General features: G+C 33.5%; 1 protein-coding gene across 1 annotated transcript; it reads right to left on the bottom strand.

Moving 5' to 3' along the window:
- Nucleotides 1-2,757: 2,757 nt before the first annotated feature.
- On the bottom strand, nucleotides 2,758-19,838 carry LOC105337559 (protein O-mannosyl-transferase TMTC1). Its single transcript, XM_034444646.2, has 19 exons — nucleotides 19,714-19,838; nucleotides 18,804-19,248; nucleotides 13,662-13,839; nucleotides 10,074-10,147; nucleotides 9,099-9,284; nucleotides 8,699-8,753; nucleotides 8,509-8,612; nucleotides 7,313-7,502; nucleotides 6,951-7,075; nucleotides 6,180-6,344; nucleotides 5,880-5,993; nucleotides 5,565-5,708; nucleotides 5,087-5,298; nucleotides 4,713-4,848; nucleotides 4,462-4,606; nucleotides 4,195-4,332; nucleotides 3,779-3,907; nucleotides 3,353-3,430; nucleotides 2,758-2,936 (listed from the first exon to the last, which is right to left on the bottom strand). Exons 2-19 carry the CDS (start codon nucleotides 19,088-19,090, stop codon nucleotides 2,820-2,822), a joined length of 2,577 nt encoding a protein of 858 aa, XP_034300537.2. The 5' UTR covers nucleotides 19,091-19,248; nucleotides 19,714-19,838; the 3' UTR covers nucleotides 2,758-2,819.
- Nucleotides 19,839-20,111: the final 273 nt, after the last annotated feature.

The raw sequence follows: 20,111 nt of genomic DNA, 5'->3' as shown, positions 1-20,111 counted from the left end.
CCAGGTTCACTTAAAGCTGCCAAAGGAAGTGGATGACGTTCTCCTTTAGATGAATATTGTGAAGACAAACATTAGATTTATCACTGTAGTGAAGTTGAAACAGAGTGAAATGTTATCAATAAATTTCATATTTTGAAAAAAGTCTTATTTCTTATAGGTAACAAAAAAAATCTAAAAAAAAATTGATAATGTACAAGTCAAATTAAGTTCATGCTGGTCAGGTTCATTCCAGTAATATGATTATCACCCCTTCTTCAATGCATTAGTAGTTAAGTTGCTTTTTAGAATGCAAAATAAAAATGCAAAACACTGAAGGTCAATTTTTAACTCACTTACATCAAATGTTCAATTGAGATTTTCTTCACTATTTGGTTTTAGGATCACCTAAGTATCTGCTCATCTTTAATTTCCATATACTGACAGATTTTGGTTAAATTTCATATTTTTCACTTCTGCTCTGAAACTGCTGAGCCAATCTTGAATTAATTTGGTGTTGGGATTTTGAAATGAAGAACTCCCCTCTATTACGAGACCTAATATTTCGTTGATCCTGGGTTACGCAGTTATATTTTGCAAACAACAAATTGTCCTCAGTTTATTTTGCTTTCTTTTATAAATACCAGCTAGAATTCATAATATATCTACAATTATTGGAAAAGAATTTGGCAGGTCCTGGTTTAACATAGGTAATCTTCATTCTGACCAATAGATGTATTGATTTTTGCACACAAAAATTTTTTAAGGGTGAAAGCAGTAATTTGTAAAATTGATATAAAAAAAATTGTTTTTACAAACATAACTGGTACGAGAGGGGGGGGGGGATGCAATGGGGTCCATGTAATGGGATATAAACAAAATTTTATAAGAATATATTTACATCTACCAAGTATGATATCCTCTAGTCCTTATGGAAACTCGTAGTTAATTCATATAGAAACAGCCAGACAGAAATCTTCATGCCCTGTTTATCGATTGGTCAAAATCTACAGCAGCTGAAACTGAGAAGAGATTGACAGTCTGAAATTGACACGCCCTGTTTATTGATTGGTCTAAACTTACGGTGACTTACAAATTATCACGGACTGCACGAAATAATCATGATGATGCCAGACTCAAAGTCTTACAGGAGACGATTTGGCTGTTTCTTTTAGCTAAAGTACTGTACATTAACAGTAATTTAGTGAATTTTACTAACTTTTCACAATCAAATTATTAATTAGTTAAAAGAAAGAATTTAACATAAACAATAAAATGCTTTCTTTGATGATTCGTGTGGGTTATGAAGGTAGCGATCATTGCAGAAAAAAGTTTACATAACACACTAACGCGGGTAATGTATTTTTTCTGCAATGTCGCTACCTTCATATCCAAAATGATTTACTAAAGAAAGCATTTTATTGTTTAAATGATTGCTGTTTTATGTAAAAATCAATCAGGGGAAATGTATTTGATATTGAAGTTAAAGCAAGTTAGCTACATAAGTAACATAGCTGTTATTTAATTTTATTATCAAGTAAATAAAAATACAAGAAAATTATTTTGTATATGTCTTTATCTTTCAACAGAACACATAAATAAATTCAATAGATCAACAACAAATTAACATATACACTGAATGGCTACATATAATCATAATATATCATAGATAAACAATATAATTATACAAAGTTTGGCACGATTTATGGCATATATAGACTTAAAAAACAGAAAATCTACATGTTTATACACATGTACATTTAATATAATTAAATTGTGTATATATAAATTTCTAGAAAATGGCAGCCACACAGAACCTTCCTTTTCAGCACTTACTGACAATAATTTAATAAAATACTTAAGTGTTTAATTTACAGGCAAGCTAGCTGCCTTAAAAGACCAAACATTGGTCATAAATAACAAGTTTTCCTCTTTCGAGGATAAATAAATGCCCCCTTGCTTCACGCTGAAAAATGTAAAAATATAAGTAAATATTTATTACAATAGCCCTAGCTCATATGATAAAATAGTACAAAAATACATATTGTGTAAATTATGGAATGATAAAATATCATGAGAAAACATTTGAAATACAAACATTTTTGGTATTTAAAAATTTGTAAGATATGGAAAATATAAACTGATATATTTGAAGAGTTTTGAATTAATTTGTGGCCATTCTGTTAAAGCAATATGAGCTGCAATTTTCATGTTGAATTTTTTTTTACGAAAATGTTATTTCATGCTTAAATGACAAAAATATCATGGTTTTTAGATATCTTTTAGCCATATTTTTGTGTGAAAAGGCCGATAACAAGCCTTAATTGGAGCATAATTGAATTTTTGTCGTCCTGTACAACAATTGATTTGCTATATATTCCTTAGAAGAGAAATCTTTCCTCTGGCAAAAATTAATGATTTTTTCAAACCTTATTTATCATAAAAGTTTTAAGTTATGTGCAGACTTATCATACTAGCAGCTTTTTGCAACAAAATAAAATTCCAAAAAATACAGCTCATATTGCTTTAAACCATATTACTTTGCTTTGTGGAAGTTTTTGCATATACAATGTACATTAAAAAATTACTCCCACTCAAACATTGCTGCAGTTAAATTTTTTTTTAAATGTAACAGCTTAAAAAATTATATACATTTTAAAGCACAATTAAAATATTTGCATATGAAATATAAAAATGTTAAAGGTGATCCTTTTTGTGTTGGAAGCATACATGTATTGTTTGCAAAGGAATGAGAAGATGAATCAGAATGCACTGATAACAATCAAATATAATACATGTACTTCAACATTACCCTGACTTTTGATCAATGCTTATTGTAAGGGCTATGTATGTCTGTTCAGAATATTATTTAGTTTCCCTAGGTTTGCTTTGGCTAATTGGTTTCCAGGGTCTTGTTTCAGGACTAGCTCATAATGGTACTTTGCCTTGCTGTATTTTCTCTAGAAATAGAATGCAAAGTATATCATTAATTAAAACAATTAATTACTAAGCAAGTACCAGAGTAATCAGAGTTAGAATGTGAAGCACATGACTCAGTGGTCAGAGGCATTAGGCCAGAAACCCAAAGGTCACTGGTTCAAACCCCACTTTGGTCACCTGATGTGTGTTGTGCACTTAGACAAGGCACTTTATCTACATTGTCTCAGTCTACCCAGCCGATATTTGTTATTATGCTGGGAGTTAACCTGAGATGGACTGGTGTCCTATCTAGGGGGAGTCAATGGCTCTCATCTGCTCACCACCAAGAAAACCAGGGATAAGCACCAGCTTATGCACTTCATGACTCGGAGAAGGATTTGAGCAAACTTCTATGGAATGAACAAGCTAAGCTTTCCCAATAAATACTATTCCATACCTGTAGATGTAGGATGGTTCCTATGTTGAGATGAGCATCCTTTTGTAGAGGATTTATTTTTATGGTTTCATTGTAGCTCTGAAATTATAAGAGAGTTTAATATTTGATAGAATGTAAGATACCAATCCCAGAAACATTTCCAGAAATACTTTTACTACATGGAGTACATATGCAGATGCATGGTAAATGACGACACAGTAGTTTTAAATTAAGTTCAAATTTGTCAGTGCTTTTGACTGATGTTTATATGTGAACACAATTTTATAAACAATGTTTTCAAAAAAATGTTCATTTCTTCGGATTTCACTAGTACACACATTTTCTTAATGATCTTTGACCTTTTTATTACTTTTTTTTTTTTTACTAATTTGATCAAAATAAATTCCAGAGTGAGCTGAGTTCGACCTTAAATTTGCCTAGGTGTACCTGTAAGGCTTCATCGTATCTCTTTAAGTCCTTGTAATGATTGGCCTGCTGAAAAAACAGTGTCTCTAGCTTGTGCCTGTTGTTCTCTCTCAGAGTTATCCTGATGGCATCTCTCAAGTAATCCAAAGCCTACAGATACAAACATCATTCAGAAGCTCTGTTTCACCATTTTTATATACAGCAAAGCTCATATATAGCAGATGAATTTATAGCTATGACAGATATTTATTTTATTCCTTAATAGTCCTTAATATTACTGCCATAAAAGTATTTAAACCCTCAAAGTGGTAAATATGAATACATTCTTTTCATTGGGATTAAGAATCATATTACCATATTGGTCTGTAATTTTATGAAATTCATTATAGCCAAGTTCTGCTGACAATATAGCTGAGTTATCTCCCATTGCCTGTTACCTGTGAGTGTTTGGCCTGCAGTCCTAGGACATTGGACATCTGTACCAAAGCGTCCGAGTTCTGTGGATTTCTTTGTAATACCTGAGTTAAAATCTCCTTCGCTCTCTCTGATTCTCCCATGTTTCCAAGTATCTGAGCCTACACAACATACCGGTATTATCATAATCACTAAAAGAGTCTATGCATCTATGATTATAAATTGACCAGCCATACAAAAATAAGACTTCTATATTAAATGTTAGAGGTAAACACATATACTCGACTTACATAGTGAACAAGGGACTCTGCATTATCGGGGGCCAATTTTTGGATTTCTTCATACATGTTTATGGAATCCGACACTCTCCCCAAATGAAAATACACAAGTCCGAGAGTATCTAATGCTGGAACACTGCGGCTTATCATTAGCGATCTGAAATTCACCACTCATTCACTTTTCTTGTTGACTAGTACATATTATCATATACAATGAAAATGAACTAATCAATAATTTGAATTGTCTTAGAACTGACATATACCTGCTGAGTACTTCCTCTGCCTCGTGGAATTTGCCGAGTTGTTTGAGAGCATCTCCTGCACTGACCATGGCCATCCACTGGCCCGAGTCTGTAAGGTACGACCTCCTGAACAACCTCACCGCCCTCTCAAGGTCACCTGAAATAATACATTAATAGAATTAGGTCAACCATCAGAGCATCCAACACCTAACCAGTGCCTATCATTAAGTATCAGAGCACAAATATCAAAATCCATATACAAATTGTGACCATATACCAATTGTGACATTAATTCCTGTCCTAATCTGCACAAAATTGTGATGAAGACATTAATACTAATCCTAATTACAATTGTACATAGTAATGTTCAAGTACTTAAACTCTACCACCCTCACCTCTTTTCTGCCAGTATTTCCCATAGTAATACAAGGCCTCTGCATTCCTAGGGTCTTTCTGTAGGGCTCTCTGATAGAACTTCTCAGCCAGAGTCAAGTCCCCTTCCTCCATAGTGACCCAAGCCTTCACAATAATGGCATCCAGGTTTTCTGGATCCTGGTCCAGGACTTTGTCAATCCATTTCTTACCTCTTTGGTACTGACCTCTTGTACTAAAATACAGCACAAAAGCAAAGCTTCAACAAGTGTGTAATTTCTTTTATGCTGTAATTAAATACCAATGATATTATTATTCTAAATTCTTCTTGTGAGCTAAATATTTTGTTTGAAATTAATTAAATCCTACAAAAAACTTCCATAAAAAGGGTTTCCAAAATTTAAAGACATATTCCAATGAAAAGTTAATGTCGCCTACACTTCAGACATTAAGAAATAAAATGTACAAATTAGTAAAAGTAAAATTTCTGAGAATATTCACATGAGAGATGTTCCGAGGTTGATCATGGCCCCCTTGTGATCCGGAGTTATCTTCAGTGCTGCCTCGTAGTGAACTTCTGCTGCCATTGTGTCATTGAGAAGGGTTCCCAGATTATTGTGAGCACTAGGCAAGTGTGGGTACAGGCTGTAGTGATAAATATAGTCTGGTATAGTACAAGTTGATGTGTAATCGAAAATAATTCTAAAATGCTTCTCACAGATCAAATCAAGATCACAGATCAAATCAAAGTTTCACTTCCCTACATACTTTAATGAAGGGAGAGTTTGTCCATTGAACACTGGACTCAAAATGTACCTTAGAGCAGTTTGGTAGTGAGTTTTGGCTGACTCTACCTCCCCTATATCCTTGAGATAATTGGCATAGTTGTAGTGAGTTTTTGCATTGTGTGGAAGAGTTCTCACACCAGAGCTGGAAATCAGACACAAGATACTCATGTTAACCAATACTTAAAAGGATCAGGAAGAATGTGCTGAAACCCTAAGAACTGTTGCACGATAAAATGTTTTCAAAGATCATTTTAGACTCAGAAAAGTTCTTGTTTACTTATTTGTCAATGACTGTACTTAACTTCAATACAAAATGAGATGGTCTTACACAAAAAGGGTCTCTCTTGACCTCCAAACTCTGTTTTGGCTCATGGTTTTGGTTGCCATGACTACCAGAAAACTTGCAAAAAGGAAAACCAACATGTTTTTCCTTTGAGGAAAACTTTTCAATAAAAGATCCGCACCATATCCTACTAAAATGCAGAATCCAGCACTGCAAAAAAAGAAAACAATTAAGATAATTTATCCTCAGCATAAGAGTAGACATTACATGTCTACCTTATACTCATCCAAATTAAATTGACGATCATTTTCAGTGCTGCAATATCTGTAAGAGTCTTTTTGTGTTTTTGAAATTCTATATATCAGCAACAAAATATACATGTATTTCAGAAGAGATACTTTTCCATCCCTCATATAAATTATGCTCTAGCATTACATCTCATATTTCTGATAGATTAATTCCATTTTTGCTGTTGTCAGATTAAATGCTCAAGTTTTTGTTGCCATGTATACAGATTTAAATGAGATTCATTTCTGGTACCACGGTACAACAGGCCAGGTAATGATCAGAAGACAGGAAATGCTGGGCCCTAACCTCTATTTGTAAAATTATACTCAATTTTTTTCTACCTTTTCTTTATTTTCATATACCAAACATATTTCTAAGGAGGAAGCACTGTCTGACTAACTTGTTTGTTGAAAACTTGAGATTTAAATGTCACTACATGCCAAGATACCTTAAAACATTGTCTGACATATAATGGGTAATTGATGGAAAGCTCTCACAGGTCATTGTTAATGATATCAGACAATATACCTTGGCAAGTATAAAACCCTCTCTGCCACAACAAAGCCCACAGGGAACAGAAGATTAGATGCTGGGATGAAGGGCAGGCCGTAAAGAAGAACACCAGATATCACTGCTGAGTTAGGCTCCTCTGTCTACAAAAATCAAAGAAATCAAAAATTAAACTGAAGAATTGGAGCTCCTGCAGTAATTTAAATTGTGTCATTGTAGAGACCTTATGGAGAAACAACATGCACCAAACAGCCGACATGTATAATTTGCATCGAGTAGATATCAAACAGTACAATACAATAATTGAAACAATTTCCTTTATTTTATTTACTCTAATCAAATCTTAACTCATTGAGTAAAATATCTCTAAATTTCAGAACCTTTGCATCTTTCCAGCATCTTAGCAACAAAAGGAGTAGAGCGATAGACAATGACACTGTTGCTAGGTTACGAACATCCAACAAACTCTCCACCAATGGAATACTTCCTATCTGCCAATCATAACACAGCTGTGATGGAAACAACAGCAGCCAAATGTTGAAGAACCAAAGGAAGCCATAGGTTGAGATTCTGAAAGTAAAATGATTTATTTCATGAACATGCATTTCCAAATACTCAATGCACACTGTCATTACATCATGATACATGACAAAAGCCACAAACATAAGAATATCAGGGCATCACTCAGAATTATGAATGCAAAATGAATATACTTATCGTACTATAAAAGCTTAAATCATCTGGCCCCGCCATCACCAACTTTCCTCAAGTCAATACACAGCCTCAAGTCTGAGTTTTTACCTCAAGTTTATGCACTTTTCTTTTAAAGATTTGAGTTGAGGATTCAGTTGAGTGATTTGAAAATTTTGGTGGTGGTGGAGCCTGTTCATACTAACAAAACCTCTAAGCAGAAGATGTACACATTTTGTACCTTGTCCTTTTTTGTTTACTGTTTTGGTTTTTTGTTATTCATTTTTTCCCATGTCCATGCTCTCTCTGATACATGGTTACCGTAATCTTCCTGTCTAACTACAGATATACCTAGGACAACATGGTCTGATAAGTTCAGGCCAATACCTGTATTTACACCTGTTTTAATACCAGGTTTTATTTCATCACTTAATTTTTCATTGAAATAAGGACCCATACTGTGATGTTTTCTGGAGCAAAAACATGAACTGATGAATGACACTTAAGAAGAATTAGCCCCACACAAGTCTGACAGACATTTTAGCATATAATTAACATATCAAATCTCTATAAATCTCCAATAGAAAAGTCTTACGCAAACAGAAAAAAACATCAAAGGTACTGTATTAAAACTATAAAGGTAAATTTCTGAAAAGCTTTTTTAATAGGTGTACCTGTGTCATATTGTTTTACCTGTCTTCACACAAGGTTAATGTTCAGGTGAAAACACAGATGCACAAAGTTTACTCATGCATACAGACTTAACAACGCTTTAATTAATTTTATGAAAACAGGGCACATTTGCAAGTCAGATTGTATTTTTTTTTGCGTCTTTTGAAAATAAGAATTAGAGGAAAAATCTTAAGTTTACAATATATGTCAGCACCTTGCAAGTAATGAGGAAGAAAACGAGGCTGGATTGTCCTGGTGTAGAAAGGTTGGGAGTTTCCCTCTCATTATCCACAGCCGAACAGACAAAATTAGCAGTCCCTACAATCAAATCAAACATAAAATTGATACTCTTAAAACAAATAATTAACAAATACAAATTCTGCTTTACTGGGTTTTATACTTGCCATTCCTGCCACAAAGAGGAATCTACACACAAATGGCTTTATTTTATTCCAAGATCTGAAATATAAAAACAATATAAACATATTCTATATTATAGTACAGAGGGCCCCGCTTAATATAATACCCATTTAATATCATAGCCCAGTTAATATAATAGTTTTTTAAAACACAAAACCCTTTCTTTTTTCATCAGTCACTGTAAATAAATTTTATTTGTTTATGATTGATTTTGTACCATTTCCATCAATTTTAATGTGTCGTTATTCTTTTAATAAAAGGACGATATGAAGATATATACATAAATGTAACTTTTACTGTATTATCAGAATACAAATCACAATTCCGGTTTAGAGGACATTTATAACCTGAGAAAAAGGGCTTCAGAGGACAGATAATGAATACCTATACTGTGGAATCAGTCTACTGTAGAATACAGCATCAAATAGGACACAGACAGACAGGACCATAATGCCTTGCTCCTTGCACAGCATGGAGACTGTTGCCATGGATACACTGACAGCCATCAGGGACCAGTGTTTGGTGGCAGGTGCCCCTCTATCCCATGGCCGTTTATCCAGCTCTAAGCTCCTTAAAAGCAACAAAAAAAGTCAATTTGATACTAAAATGAATTGCTAAGAATTATGTTGTTTTACATGCTCATACACTGAAATTTTAAGAGTTTTAACATAGCTAAGGGGGCAGATACATACAAAAAAATAACTGTGAAGGATATATTATCCACAAACTTTAATCCACTTCCAAAATCTACTTGAGATTTTCATTTTAGTGTTTGAAATGCAATAATTAACCAAATATAAGGACTAAAAGTTCAGTTCATTACTTAACACAAAAAGCAGACAATGGATGCACATCAATATGCATCAAACTTAGTGATTAATGTCATATACATGTACACTGAGAGACGAGGAGGGGGAGTCATTCATCAAAACCTTTCCAGGCTGATGGATAAAGTGACAAAATGAGAAAAAGTAAACTCTAAAAACTTATTCATGTAATACCATGAGGGTTTCTTAGCTGGCTGAACCAGAACAAATGATGAGAGATGATAGGTGTAGAAATGAAAAGCTTATCAGCACTACGCATCAGATCAGAAAGATGGATACAGTCGATACATAATTGTCATTGTATCAGGCATAGCCTTTAAAGCCTTAGTTGATGGGTTATATAATAAAACTGCAATAAAGTCTCTAATTGTTGGGTGCAGCTTTAACATCATTCATATGCATGTAGCAGTTCAATGCAATTCGTAGGTAATAGCTGAATAGGACCTTGAAAATGATTTATGTAGATATTAGCTTCACTGCTGAGGTACAACCCGCTCAACACCCTAGAAAGTCTGAGTTTTCTATCACCTACCTGAAGTAGGAGATAAATGATAGCAGGAAGAAGATACCGGCCAGGACATCGGCTCGTCCGACGATTCCCGACACCTGCAAAACAATAACAGTGGTCTAATGTAATGTACTGCACTGAGAGGAACAGTTAACTATAGCAGAAACATAAGCTAGCCATTAACTACAGCAAAAAGACACAGCTGACAACAACAAATACAGCGACTACAGCAAAAAGAGAATTATTTAACTACAGCAAGACAGTAAAATAAACTGTTGACTGATTCAAAGATTTACCCAGTAAACAGTTAACTACAGAAAAGAGAGTCAAATACTGCAAACAGAGTAGAGTTATATAGTACACATTTATAGCACAGAAAGTTAAGTACATGTACAGTAAAACTCGTATAGTACGAACACGGATATTGCGAATTCACGGATATAGCGAAGTCATCTTGGATCCCCAACTATGTAAATTTAATCAATTTCTAATACGGTTATAACGAATTACGGATATAACGAAGTAATTTCTTGGGTCCCAGTGACTTCGTTATAACCGAGTTTTGCTGTATAGCAAGAGAAAAACAGTTCACTACAGCATCGGGAAAACCCCCAAGCTATTTACAGCAGAGGAAGAATTATTTAAAGAGATTTAAATTCAATTGAAACAGTTTATTATTGCAAAAGCAGTTTAAAAGTGCAAAGAAACAACAGTTAAATTATAAGAAACACAGTCATCTTCTTCAATAAACAAGGAGAGACATGCAGTAATATTATTCTGAAGAAAGAGATAATAAATAAATATATACATGAGCTTGAAAACTGACAGTTATATTATTGAAATTTAACTGGTAATTACAGCAAATGGAGCAATGGGAATGAAAGGTACAGCTACACATTACAGGGTAATAGTTTCCTACTGGAAACATCAACAGTTGCCTGATGTACACTGTTAACATTTACTGCATATTCAGCTACCAATTGCCTACTACAATCTGAGTACAATTTACCTAATGCAAAAAGAGCATCAGATACCAATTGCTAAAAAAATAACAGCACCCACTGGGATTTAAATTGAAATATTTTCACATGTTGTGAAAAAACTGAATTTAAATCTTCCCCCGAGTGAATCTGGATTGTTTACATGTGGGTGGGCAGCTTTATTTTCAAGCAGGGATTTAGCGGAGTGTACAGTATAAGACTGGTATAACTATAAATATTTAAAAAGACCAAATTGTTTTTTTTTTTTTATTTTACATCAGACCCTGAGATAAATCTAATTTGAAATATAGTGATGGTAATATTTTTCATTATGCTGTGAAAGTTTGACTTGGATAGAATCATGAATTTTGTCATCAAAGACAATTTTTAAGCAGCAGGCATCTCTCTCTCTCTCTCTCTCTCTCTCTCTCTCTAAGTTGTTCTCTGTGGTGTTAAAGACACTCTTGTCCCCCAAACTACCGGTACTATCGGTACATGACAAATCATAAATATTCATAAATAAAGCAATTCAAGCATTATTGCATTTACCACAAATGTACCGTCACACTGGTATCCCTCAATTTAAAATCCTATGCTGTTGGTTGCTCTTGCAAATTTCATAAAATTTGTAAAAACTTATAACACTTCAAGTTAATAAAATCCTTATCTGAGCTTTCAATTATCATAAATTTGTATTTACACAACAAGGGATTCTCTTTTTTCCCCGTAAGGTATTTGTCATTAAAAAAAAGCATCATCTTGTTGAGAATGGGATATGCGACCAAAAGACAGGAGGCCTTGTAAGATTGTACTTGCTGACTCAACAGGATCCCTGTTGAAATAGGACCTGCTTTTTTTTATCATACAGAAATCTTATGATAATGTTTGGAGATTTTGGAGACTAGGGATGAAAACAGAGCCACATTGTCTCCGATTTATGTCTATGGCTTAATGACTCACAAGTTTACATATATGGCTGTACAAAATGTGACTTAAGATTAGAACCTGTTCACATAACGGTCAACGTTTTTAAAGAATTACTTGATAAAGGAATCGGCTGCTTTGAAAAGTCAAAATAATGTTTTAGTTCACTTTTCTTTCATTTTAAAATCCCCAAAGAAGTTTCTACTTAATCTTGCCTTTCCTTAGTTAAACAACAACTGATTTAGGCAAACTACAATCTGACAGTAGAAAATCCATGAAAACATTCACTAAGACCACTGTTCCACTTGGTATAGAAAGATTAATGTTAAAAATCTACCCCATCAACACATTTCTCCCTTTTCATTGAGTGAATTTTAAATTTACTGGTATTTTGTTCTCATCATAAATTTTTTTTAGTTTAGAATGCAAAATTAATTAATGACTACACACTCTTATTATAAGAAACCTGATCATTAGCTCCAAGATGCCGAGATTTTACACACTCTGCTTAACATGCTTCTTTTTATTAAAACTAATAATAAAATTTGATTAAGGACCAGATTATTGATAATTTGAATTAGGTTTACATGCATGTTTTGTAAAAATGAAACTAAAATAGATATAGGATCAGATTATTAATAACTTGAGACTAGTGTATTTTTATTCGCGCTGTATATTGGTATTTTGATACCGACCCTGATTGATATTCATAGCATGTTCCAATAAGGTACATTTCATTCAATGGCTGCATCCTTTCACATCAGTGTACTCAAACAGATATCAAAACGGAATCCCACAGACAGGATTTCTATGACGAGGGTATTAAAAAAGCACCCAGTCGGAAGAACAGCTATAAGGATTTCACAACGAATGAGCATAAAATTAAAATCATCACTTTCATTTTTGCCTTGATTCATAAAAAGCTTTTCAGGTTGCGTTCCTTCTTTACAAAATAAATCTTCCGAATGCATTAACTCTGCATTAAAACTCATCAGAAGATCAATTCATTGTGATGGGATTAGGAGAGAGGAGTATAAATATTTATAGAGACGAATCAAGGCTGGGACATTCAGTGCCGTACTGTAAGTAACAGTACCACAGAATTAACACCAATAACACAAAGATTGTGGCCTAAAAACAGGCAAAATAGATCAAATCCATGCATTTATATCACTTTTATATCACTTTTTTAGTTTAGGTTTGCTTTTTTTTCAACCTGCCAACCAACACTCAACAATGTTTTGGGAAAAGGGTCTTTTTATTCTAAGTGCTACTGGTTCTTTCAACATGAAACGCAATTTCACAGCATTTTTCTTGATTTAAAAAACAAAATTTCTTCTACAAATATTTTATATATTTTCATGGTTTATTGCATGAATCCATTATTTTTTCCTTTCATTTATCCTTGCTCACCAACCATGGTGTTGTTCTTGGTTTTTTTCGCAGATAGCTTAGTGCTAGATTGCTTTATATGCAAGGCTATCATTTAGGTCCTGATTGCAATAAACCTAATAGGACCCAAAGATATAAGAAGCAATTGTTCAATTCCTGATTCTTACAAGTCATTCTTTAGAGACCTTAAAATATGAGGTCCTATAGGTCCTTTATAACATACTATCTAAATAGAATACAAATCTTTCACCATTTGAATGCTCAGAGAGAGAGAGAGAGAGAGAGAGAGAGAGAGAGAGAGAGAGAGGGGACTTACTGCCTCAGTATGGATAGGGTGAACTGCAAACAGAAGACCAGACATCAGACAGCACTGGGCAGGGAGACGGAGAATTGTCTGACAGACATAGGTCAACATCAAGGTCATTACAGCATGGAGGCAGACATTGACAACATGGAAGCTGTAGGGAGATCCCAGACCAAGATGGTAGTTCAACCTGGAAATATAGTAATCCGTTTACATGCAGGTTCCATATAGCAAAGAGAATTAAGAGGTTGAACTTTACCCTGAAAATAAACTAATCCATGAACATGCAGGTTCCATATTAGCTTTCTGAAAGCACCTTATAATATTAACAGATTCTGTTAACTCAATTATGACAAATTCAATATATATAATGTCATACATTAAATTTTAATTTTGAAGGTTTGGATCTCTTATATCTACTGGTATATACTGAGCACATTTTATGGAAAATAGACCACTTAATTTTTGTCAGAAAGAGGACAGGGGTAAGTTCCTAACAGAGCATATTGGATATGAAAATGAAGCAAGTTACTAGCATACTGTACGTATGTATCAAGCCAAACTTCCATTTTTTGTTGTTGATTTTGCATTTAATGTTTGAACTACATTGATTGATCTTCATAGGTTCAAAGATCTCAAAAATTCACCTTGCAAAACATTTAACAGAAAAACAAACAGACATTATGTACTAAAAAGTTTTATTCGCCAATATACAAATATTTACCAAGACATCGAGACATTGGTACAGTCTGTTCATGCCTTATCACTTAAAAGACAATATAGCTGTTGCGTACAGCAACTTAGATTGAAATCCTACATTGTAAATTATTCATGTACAAATTCCATTCGTGGAGTGGTTTTCTTTGTAAGTGTATTAGTAATGGACTAATGGACTCTAACTAACAGGTCCCGTTGATGGTAACCTATTAAAGTTTAATGAATTATTTATAACGCTTGAAGAACTTAATTGAAAAGGTTATACCCCAACCGATAGACAATATGATCTTGCACACTTAGGTTCAGGCCAATAGAAAATGACAAGAAGTATATAAAGTCCATGCATGTAAGGATAATACTTTGTAATATCTTGTTCTTTTATAAACATTTGTAAGACAATTTCCACAACATCAAAAAAATCCGATGTCACACTGATCATAAAGTCAAGGAATAACCTGACAGCTGATTACAATGTCAAATATGAGCCTGTTTTATTCAGATTATCAAATGATATATCTGTCATGAATGTATTAACCCATTGATAAGCCACCACAAACCCTGAAGTGCTCGCTGTAATCGGTTTAAATTACTTAATACTTGTACTGCTGTTTTGTGGTTTGCGTCTTTTCTACAGATATTACATAACTCATAAAGCTTCTCTTAAAAACTCAATGCACTCATGCTTTTTTTTTTTATTGAAAAGCCAGGACAAAGTTGAAACACTTGAGCCTGAAGCATTAGTAATGTTCATTTCTAGAACTTATTTTTTTCTCACAGCTGAAATTATTTTGATTTATGTGATCCTTGAAATTACATTTTGATCTGGTTCATCAGATTTCAATTGATATCTTTATATACATGTTTATTGAGATTCATTATCAATGCAAATGTTTTTAACTTTTATTTCATTTTCATTCAGGTTTTATTTTTCTATTTCTAGCATGTTATATGACATACAGGTACTCATTGTTCAACTGTCATATATTTGCACACCCTGGGCAATTTATGAACCTGTTGTTCACCACCTTTCATCAGAAACTCAATAAAAAAGGAAGAAATAAGAATTCTTATTACCAGTAATTATAAATATTGTATAAGAAAAAAAAAAGAAAGCCATAAAATTCTGAATAAATAACAACTGCAACACATGTACAGATTCATAAAATGGAGGGCAGATAATAAAAAATATATAAATGGGCCCACAGGGCATGAAATAATGCCCTGCATAAATGGTACATTTGCATAAGGCCACATCAATATAATTCCTGGCTCGTTGGACACCCAGTGAAAAAAGGAACGAGCGCGCGAGCCAATAGATAATAAAATTAATATTTCTGGTAGCCAAAATTTTCAGGCGGTACATAAATAAATTTGTGCGAATGGTTATATTTTTTCCTACTTGTTTCCGATTTATAAATTGTTTTAAAACTATTTAAAATGTGAAAAATAGAGCAGAAATAGAACAGAAAACAGCGCAGAATTTCCTGGATGCAGGAAATTATAATCATAATATTACATGCACAGATTTATTTAAATATGAGCGCAAGGGGTCCAACAAAGAAGAAATTATATTGGTGTGGCCTAACAACATGGAATAACTGTACATTGCATCCTTGCACTGCTGAAAGTTAATAGTACATTAAGAGGGCTGGGAGGTGAATGACATTTTTAGACTTTATTAATCTCATTCTCTTTATAGTTCCAGTATGTATCTTTGCAAGTTTGATAAAATGTTGTAAGTTTCTTTGAAACTGATCTATGTACACAAAAAAGAATACTGATCTATACAAACAAAAGAATAGTGAGGTCATCTTTTAAGGAAGGTCAAGGTCATATAGAGATTAAACTATTTAATAATCACAATCAAGATGTCTATCTTTGTATGAAGTTTGATTAAAAACGTAAAAGTTTTTTTCAAAATCATCCACACAAAATGAAAAGTAATGTCAGGTTTATTGGAAAGGTCAAGGTTATATAAAGATGAGTTAACCTGCTATCAAGAAGTGTAAATCTGTCTTTGGTATGATAAAAGTATTTGATTAGTCTCTTTGAAACTGAATTACAGCAAAACAATGAATTGTAAAAGTCAAGGTAGGTTCTACAAAACTGCAAAGTTTGGAAATTGTGTATAGTTTAGTAATCATCATTTACAGTAAAGGGGAAGGTCAAGGCAAAAAAAAATTAAACTCTGTTTAGTTGTTCTTCAAGTACATGTATATATATTTGTCTGAAGTTTAATGAAAATATACAGGACAGTTTCTTTAAAACTTAGCTTTAAGCATAGTGTGACATTAACAGAAGGACAAGAGACAGCTAGACACTGTCATACATGGTGGGGCATAGTAAACAATTGTTGACTCCTTACTACACTGGTGGACAGGCTCAGGTGTATGATTTTAGAATCATTTTTGTTGTTTTTGATATTATCAGATGTTTTGGGGGAAGTCATGTCCAGGCACATTATGCATAAAAATTCAATTATTAACTCTGACAAATGTCAAGAAAAGAAACAGGCTGGAGCTAATACACAAATGGGGAGTTCAGACCAGAAAAATAGCTACAGAAACCATCAAGAACATTAAGGTGTCATTTGAAGATATGCCCAGAATACTTGAAGTTATATCGGAGATGTTAAATGATCTCCTGGCTTTTAACAAAGACATGATAAGTACGAAGTCAAGACAGCTAGATACTGTGTTGGCCTTTAAATATAATTAACAATACTGGGATGTAACAGTTTGGCTAATTATGGATAAATATAACGGGTTGACTAATGCGAGATTATGACATCCTATTATTCTGTGTCAGTTGTATGTCAATGAGGGTCTTCTCTGGTTAAATAGCTATCAACTTCATATGAAGTCTGCTTTATCCTCTGAAGACATTTAAACCCAATACTTCTTCAAAAGACGTACAACCTATAAGTATCTTCCTCTCTTCCCCTTAATTCTCTGCAGTAAACAATGGTCTTCTGTCAAGATCACAGGAATTACTCTATCATCAAGTGATGGTGAAGCTATTAACATACAAATAAACAGAAATCAGGGGTATTACATGTACCCTTTTATGGTACGATTATTATCTTGTAAATAAACAGGCTTGCTTGTGGTCAGTCAGTATTACACTGACATACATTTAATAAATAGAACAGCCAAAGAATCAAGTCTATACATAACAAGGTACTTCATAATTAAAAGAAAACACTGCCCTAGACTGGAAAGTAAATGGACCCCTTCAGAAAGTCTGTACCCACTATTTTATCACTGACCGATGAAGCAGAGAGGGGCCGCTTGATAAACAGAGCACAGAATTTATAAAAACAGAGCAACAATGTAATTTGTACCTAATGGTCTCAGGCTCAAGAAAAGATTAATCAGATACTTTCCGAATTTACCTTGATTTATGTTCTTATCCCATGCAAAAAATTCTCTTTAAAAAGGAGATTTAACATTCGATAAGAGTTCGGAAAATTAATAAATAGCAGTAAAGTTTCTGGTTTATGGTGGTATAATGGTTACATAGCAATCAACACAACTCAAGTGAATCCAATTTACTTTTTTGAACAACTTTGTAAATCATAAAACTAAATATTTTGGATCTAAATCGTAATTTCCCCACCTAGTTTGTTTCATCAAACAACAAGTAATACAGGATTAATATATATTAAGAACTTGGTATTCAATTGCAATATTTTCTTTTTCTTAAGAATATTATTGCAAAGAATTTATTGAATTATGGACAAAATAACACCTTTAATTCAAGAACATTATTCAACATAATGCTATTAAAAAGGTCACAATATCTAGCAGACAAAATCCTCTTTCTAAAATCTCTTACGTAACTTTTTTGTCAAAGAACCTCAATTCTTTTGTTAACTATTCAGACTTTACGGACTGTACGTGTGGTTACATTTTTTTTTTCACCAAAATAATCAATTATATTTTACCTGCTGGGGCAGAGAGCTAAAAAAACACTAAATGCAAGGAAGTAGTCAAAGAAAACATAAAACATACCGTAATAAAGCCTGTATCAATAACTGATGTTATTGGTATTGGAAAGAAAACGAATATTTGTGTGCTTGCTAAAGAAATGCCTGTTCTTTAACCTTAATAACTAGCAGTTGTGAAGAGAGAATCAATTTTTCTCCTTATCTCTTTCCTTCCTGAATGGAACAGAAGACCATTACAGATCCAATCCATTGTCCTTCATAGCCCTGTTTTTCCAAATTGATCAAGTTCACTTCCCGAGTTGCTCGGCTCTTAATAATTAGTCCAATACATTACTGACTCTGCCCAACTACATTTTTTGTCTTTTTTTTTATCCTCTGTTAATTTCTGTCCCATAAATCACAGTGTCCATTGCCTTAGAAACCTCTGTCTGACAGTTTCTATTAACTTTAATAGACAGTAGCCATCATTTTACTTATGTATTACTTACCTAAAACTAAGCACAGTGACTGGTCTGTAAGATTTATGACTGCGGGGGTCTGACATTGGCTTCCCCCAAAAGTCATGGCCCCAGATGGACCACAATGAGTTCTTCCCTGTCACATCCCTGTTGTTTTTGATGGCGTACAAATCATCATGCACAAAATCTCCATTCAAAGAATTCAGGTAACAAAGGACAGCTGCAGCAGCAGTCAACAGGCATATGACAAACTTTTCAGGAATTTTAATATATTTTGCATTTTCTGTCATCTTTGACTGATTGCCATTCAATTCCATGTCTCTTATACCTTTCTGATACTCATTCCCCAATAGATGTCATTTTAAACCTTTAAGAACTACACCACATGGATTTAATGGGATCATGTGACTTCATGTTATGATCACATGGTTTGTCTTTAGGCCAATGAAATCCTCCCTCTATCTGTTCATCAGTTCTGTAAACAGATTATCATAAATCATCTGAAAACTTCAATGACTGAATTTGTCACCGTGTGTATAATAATCCACTAGAGCAGTGCACCCATACAGAAAACCCATCCAGAGACGCAGATCTGAATATATGAATAACCACACCAAGCAGAACAGTCAAAATAAGCTTCAAATCCTTGAAACAGAAATAAACCTTGTTCCTAGGCTGTAGTGTAGAGAGGAGGGGGCATCAGTCTAAACATTTTGTATCCATTTATAACACAGGATTACCGTAAAAATAAGTGTGAAATTTGGATTGATGTGGTTATTCTATCATTTTTATTGCCTTTTGATTAAATCTTTTAATTTATGGTGTATGATATTTTTTTATTATAAATCACTTCTGCCATGAATTATTTGACAGTGAAGAGCTCATTAGAATATTAAATCACATTTGACATAATTCCGTGAAAAAAGCTAATGAAACTTACCTTAGATGTTCCTGAAGCAGAAGAAAATACATATCTTGCACATTTATCCCATTAGAAGAACACCTGCTTTGTACAAGAAAAAGGCAGATCAACATCTAAACTGTAGTCTATTGGTATTTTTCAACAGTTGTAAGGGAAAATATGACTTACCATTTTTAATGGGTTGCAGCTACATATTTAGCCTGCATCTTTTGTATCTTTCAGTCCACATAAAAACAAATCGAACAATTCTCACCACAAACTAGGGCCCCACATCAGATTGTAGAATAGCATTAATTAATGTTAGTGCACAGGCCACAAGTACAAATTACTGATGAATGGGAGTCTATTAGGCATGTTCACATCCAAGATTGGAGTTTTTTGTATAATGTTACTTTTGGTATAACGCTACAGATCGT

Source organism: Magallana gigas, chromosome 2, assembly GCF_963853765.1.
Source record: "Magallana gigas chromosome 2, xbMagGiga1.1, whole genome shotgun sequence".
In the NCBI taxonomy this organism is placed as follows: domain Eukaryota; kingdom Metazoa; phylum Mollusca; class Bivalvia; order Ostreida; family Ostreidae; genus Magallana; species Magallana gigas.
This window is presented reverse-complemented; position numbering and strand designations above follow the sequence as displayed.

Excerpts from the sequence above, each read along its gene's own strand:
- LOC105337559 (XM_034444646.2), bottom strand. The coding sequence starts at position 19,090 with ATGGAATTGAATGGCAATCAGTCAAAGATGACAGAAAATGCAAAATAT. Across the intron at positions 4,333-4,461 it reads CAGAGTCCCTTGTTCACTAT|GCTCAGATACTTGGAAACAT; the intron begins GTAAGTCGAGTA and ends TATGTTGTGTAG. Across the intron at positions 3,431-3,778 it reads GATACGATGAAGCCTTACAG|AGCTACAATGAAACCATAAA; the intron begins GTACACCTAGGC and ends TTATAATTTCAG.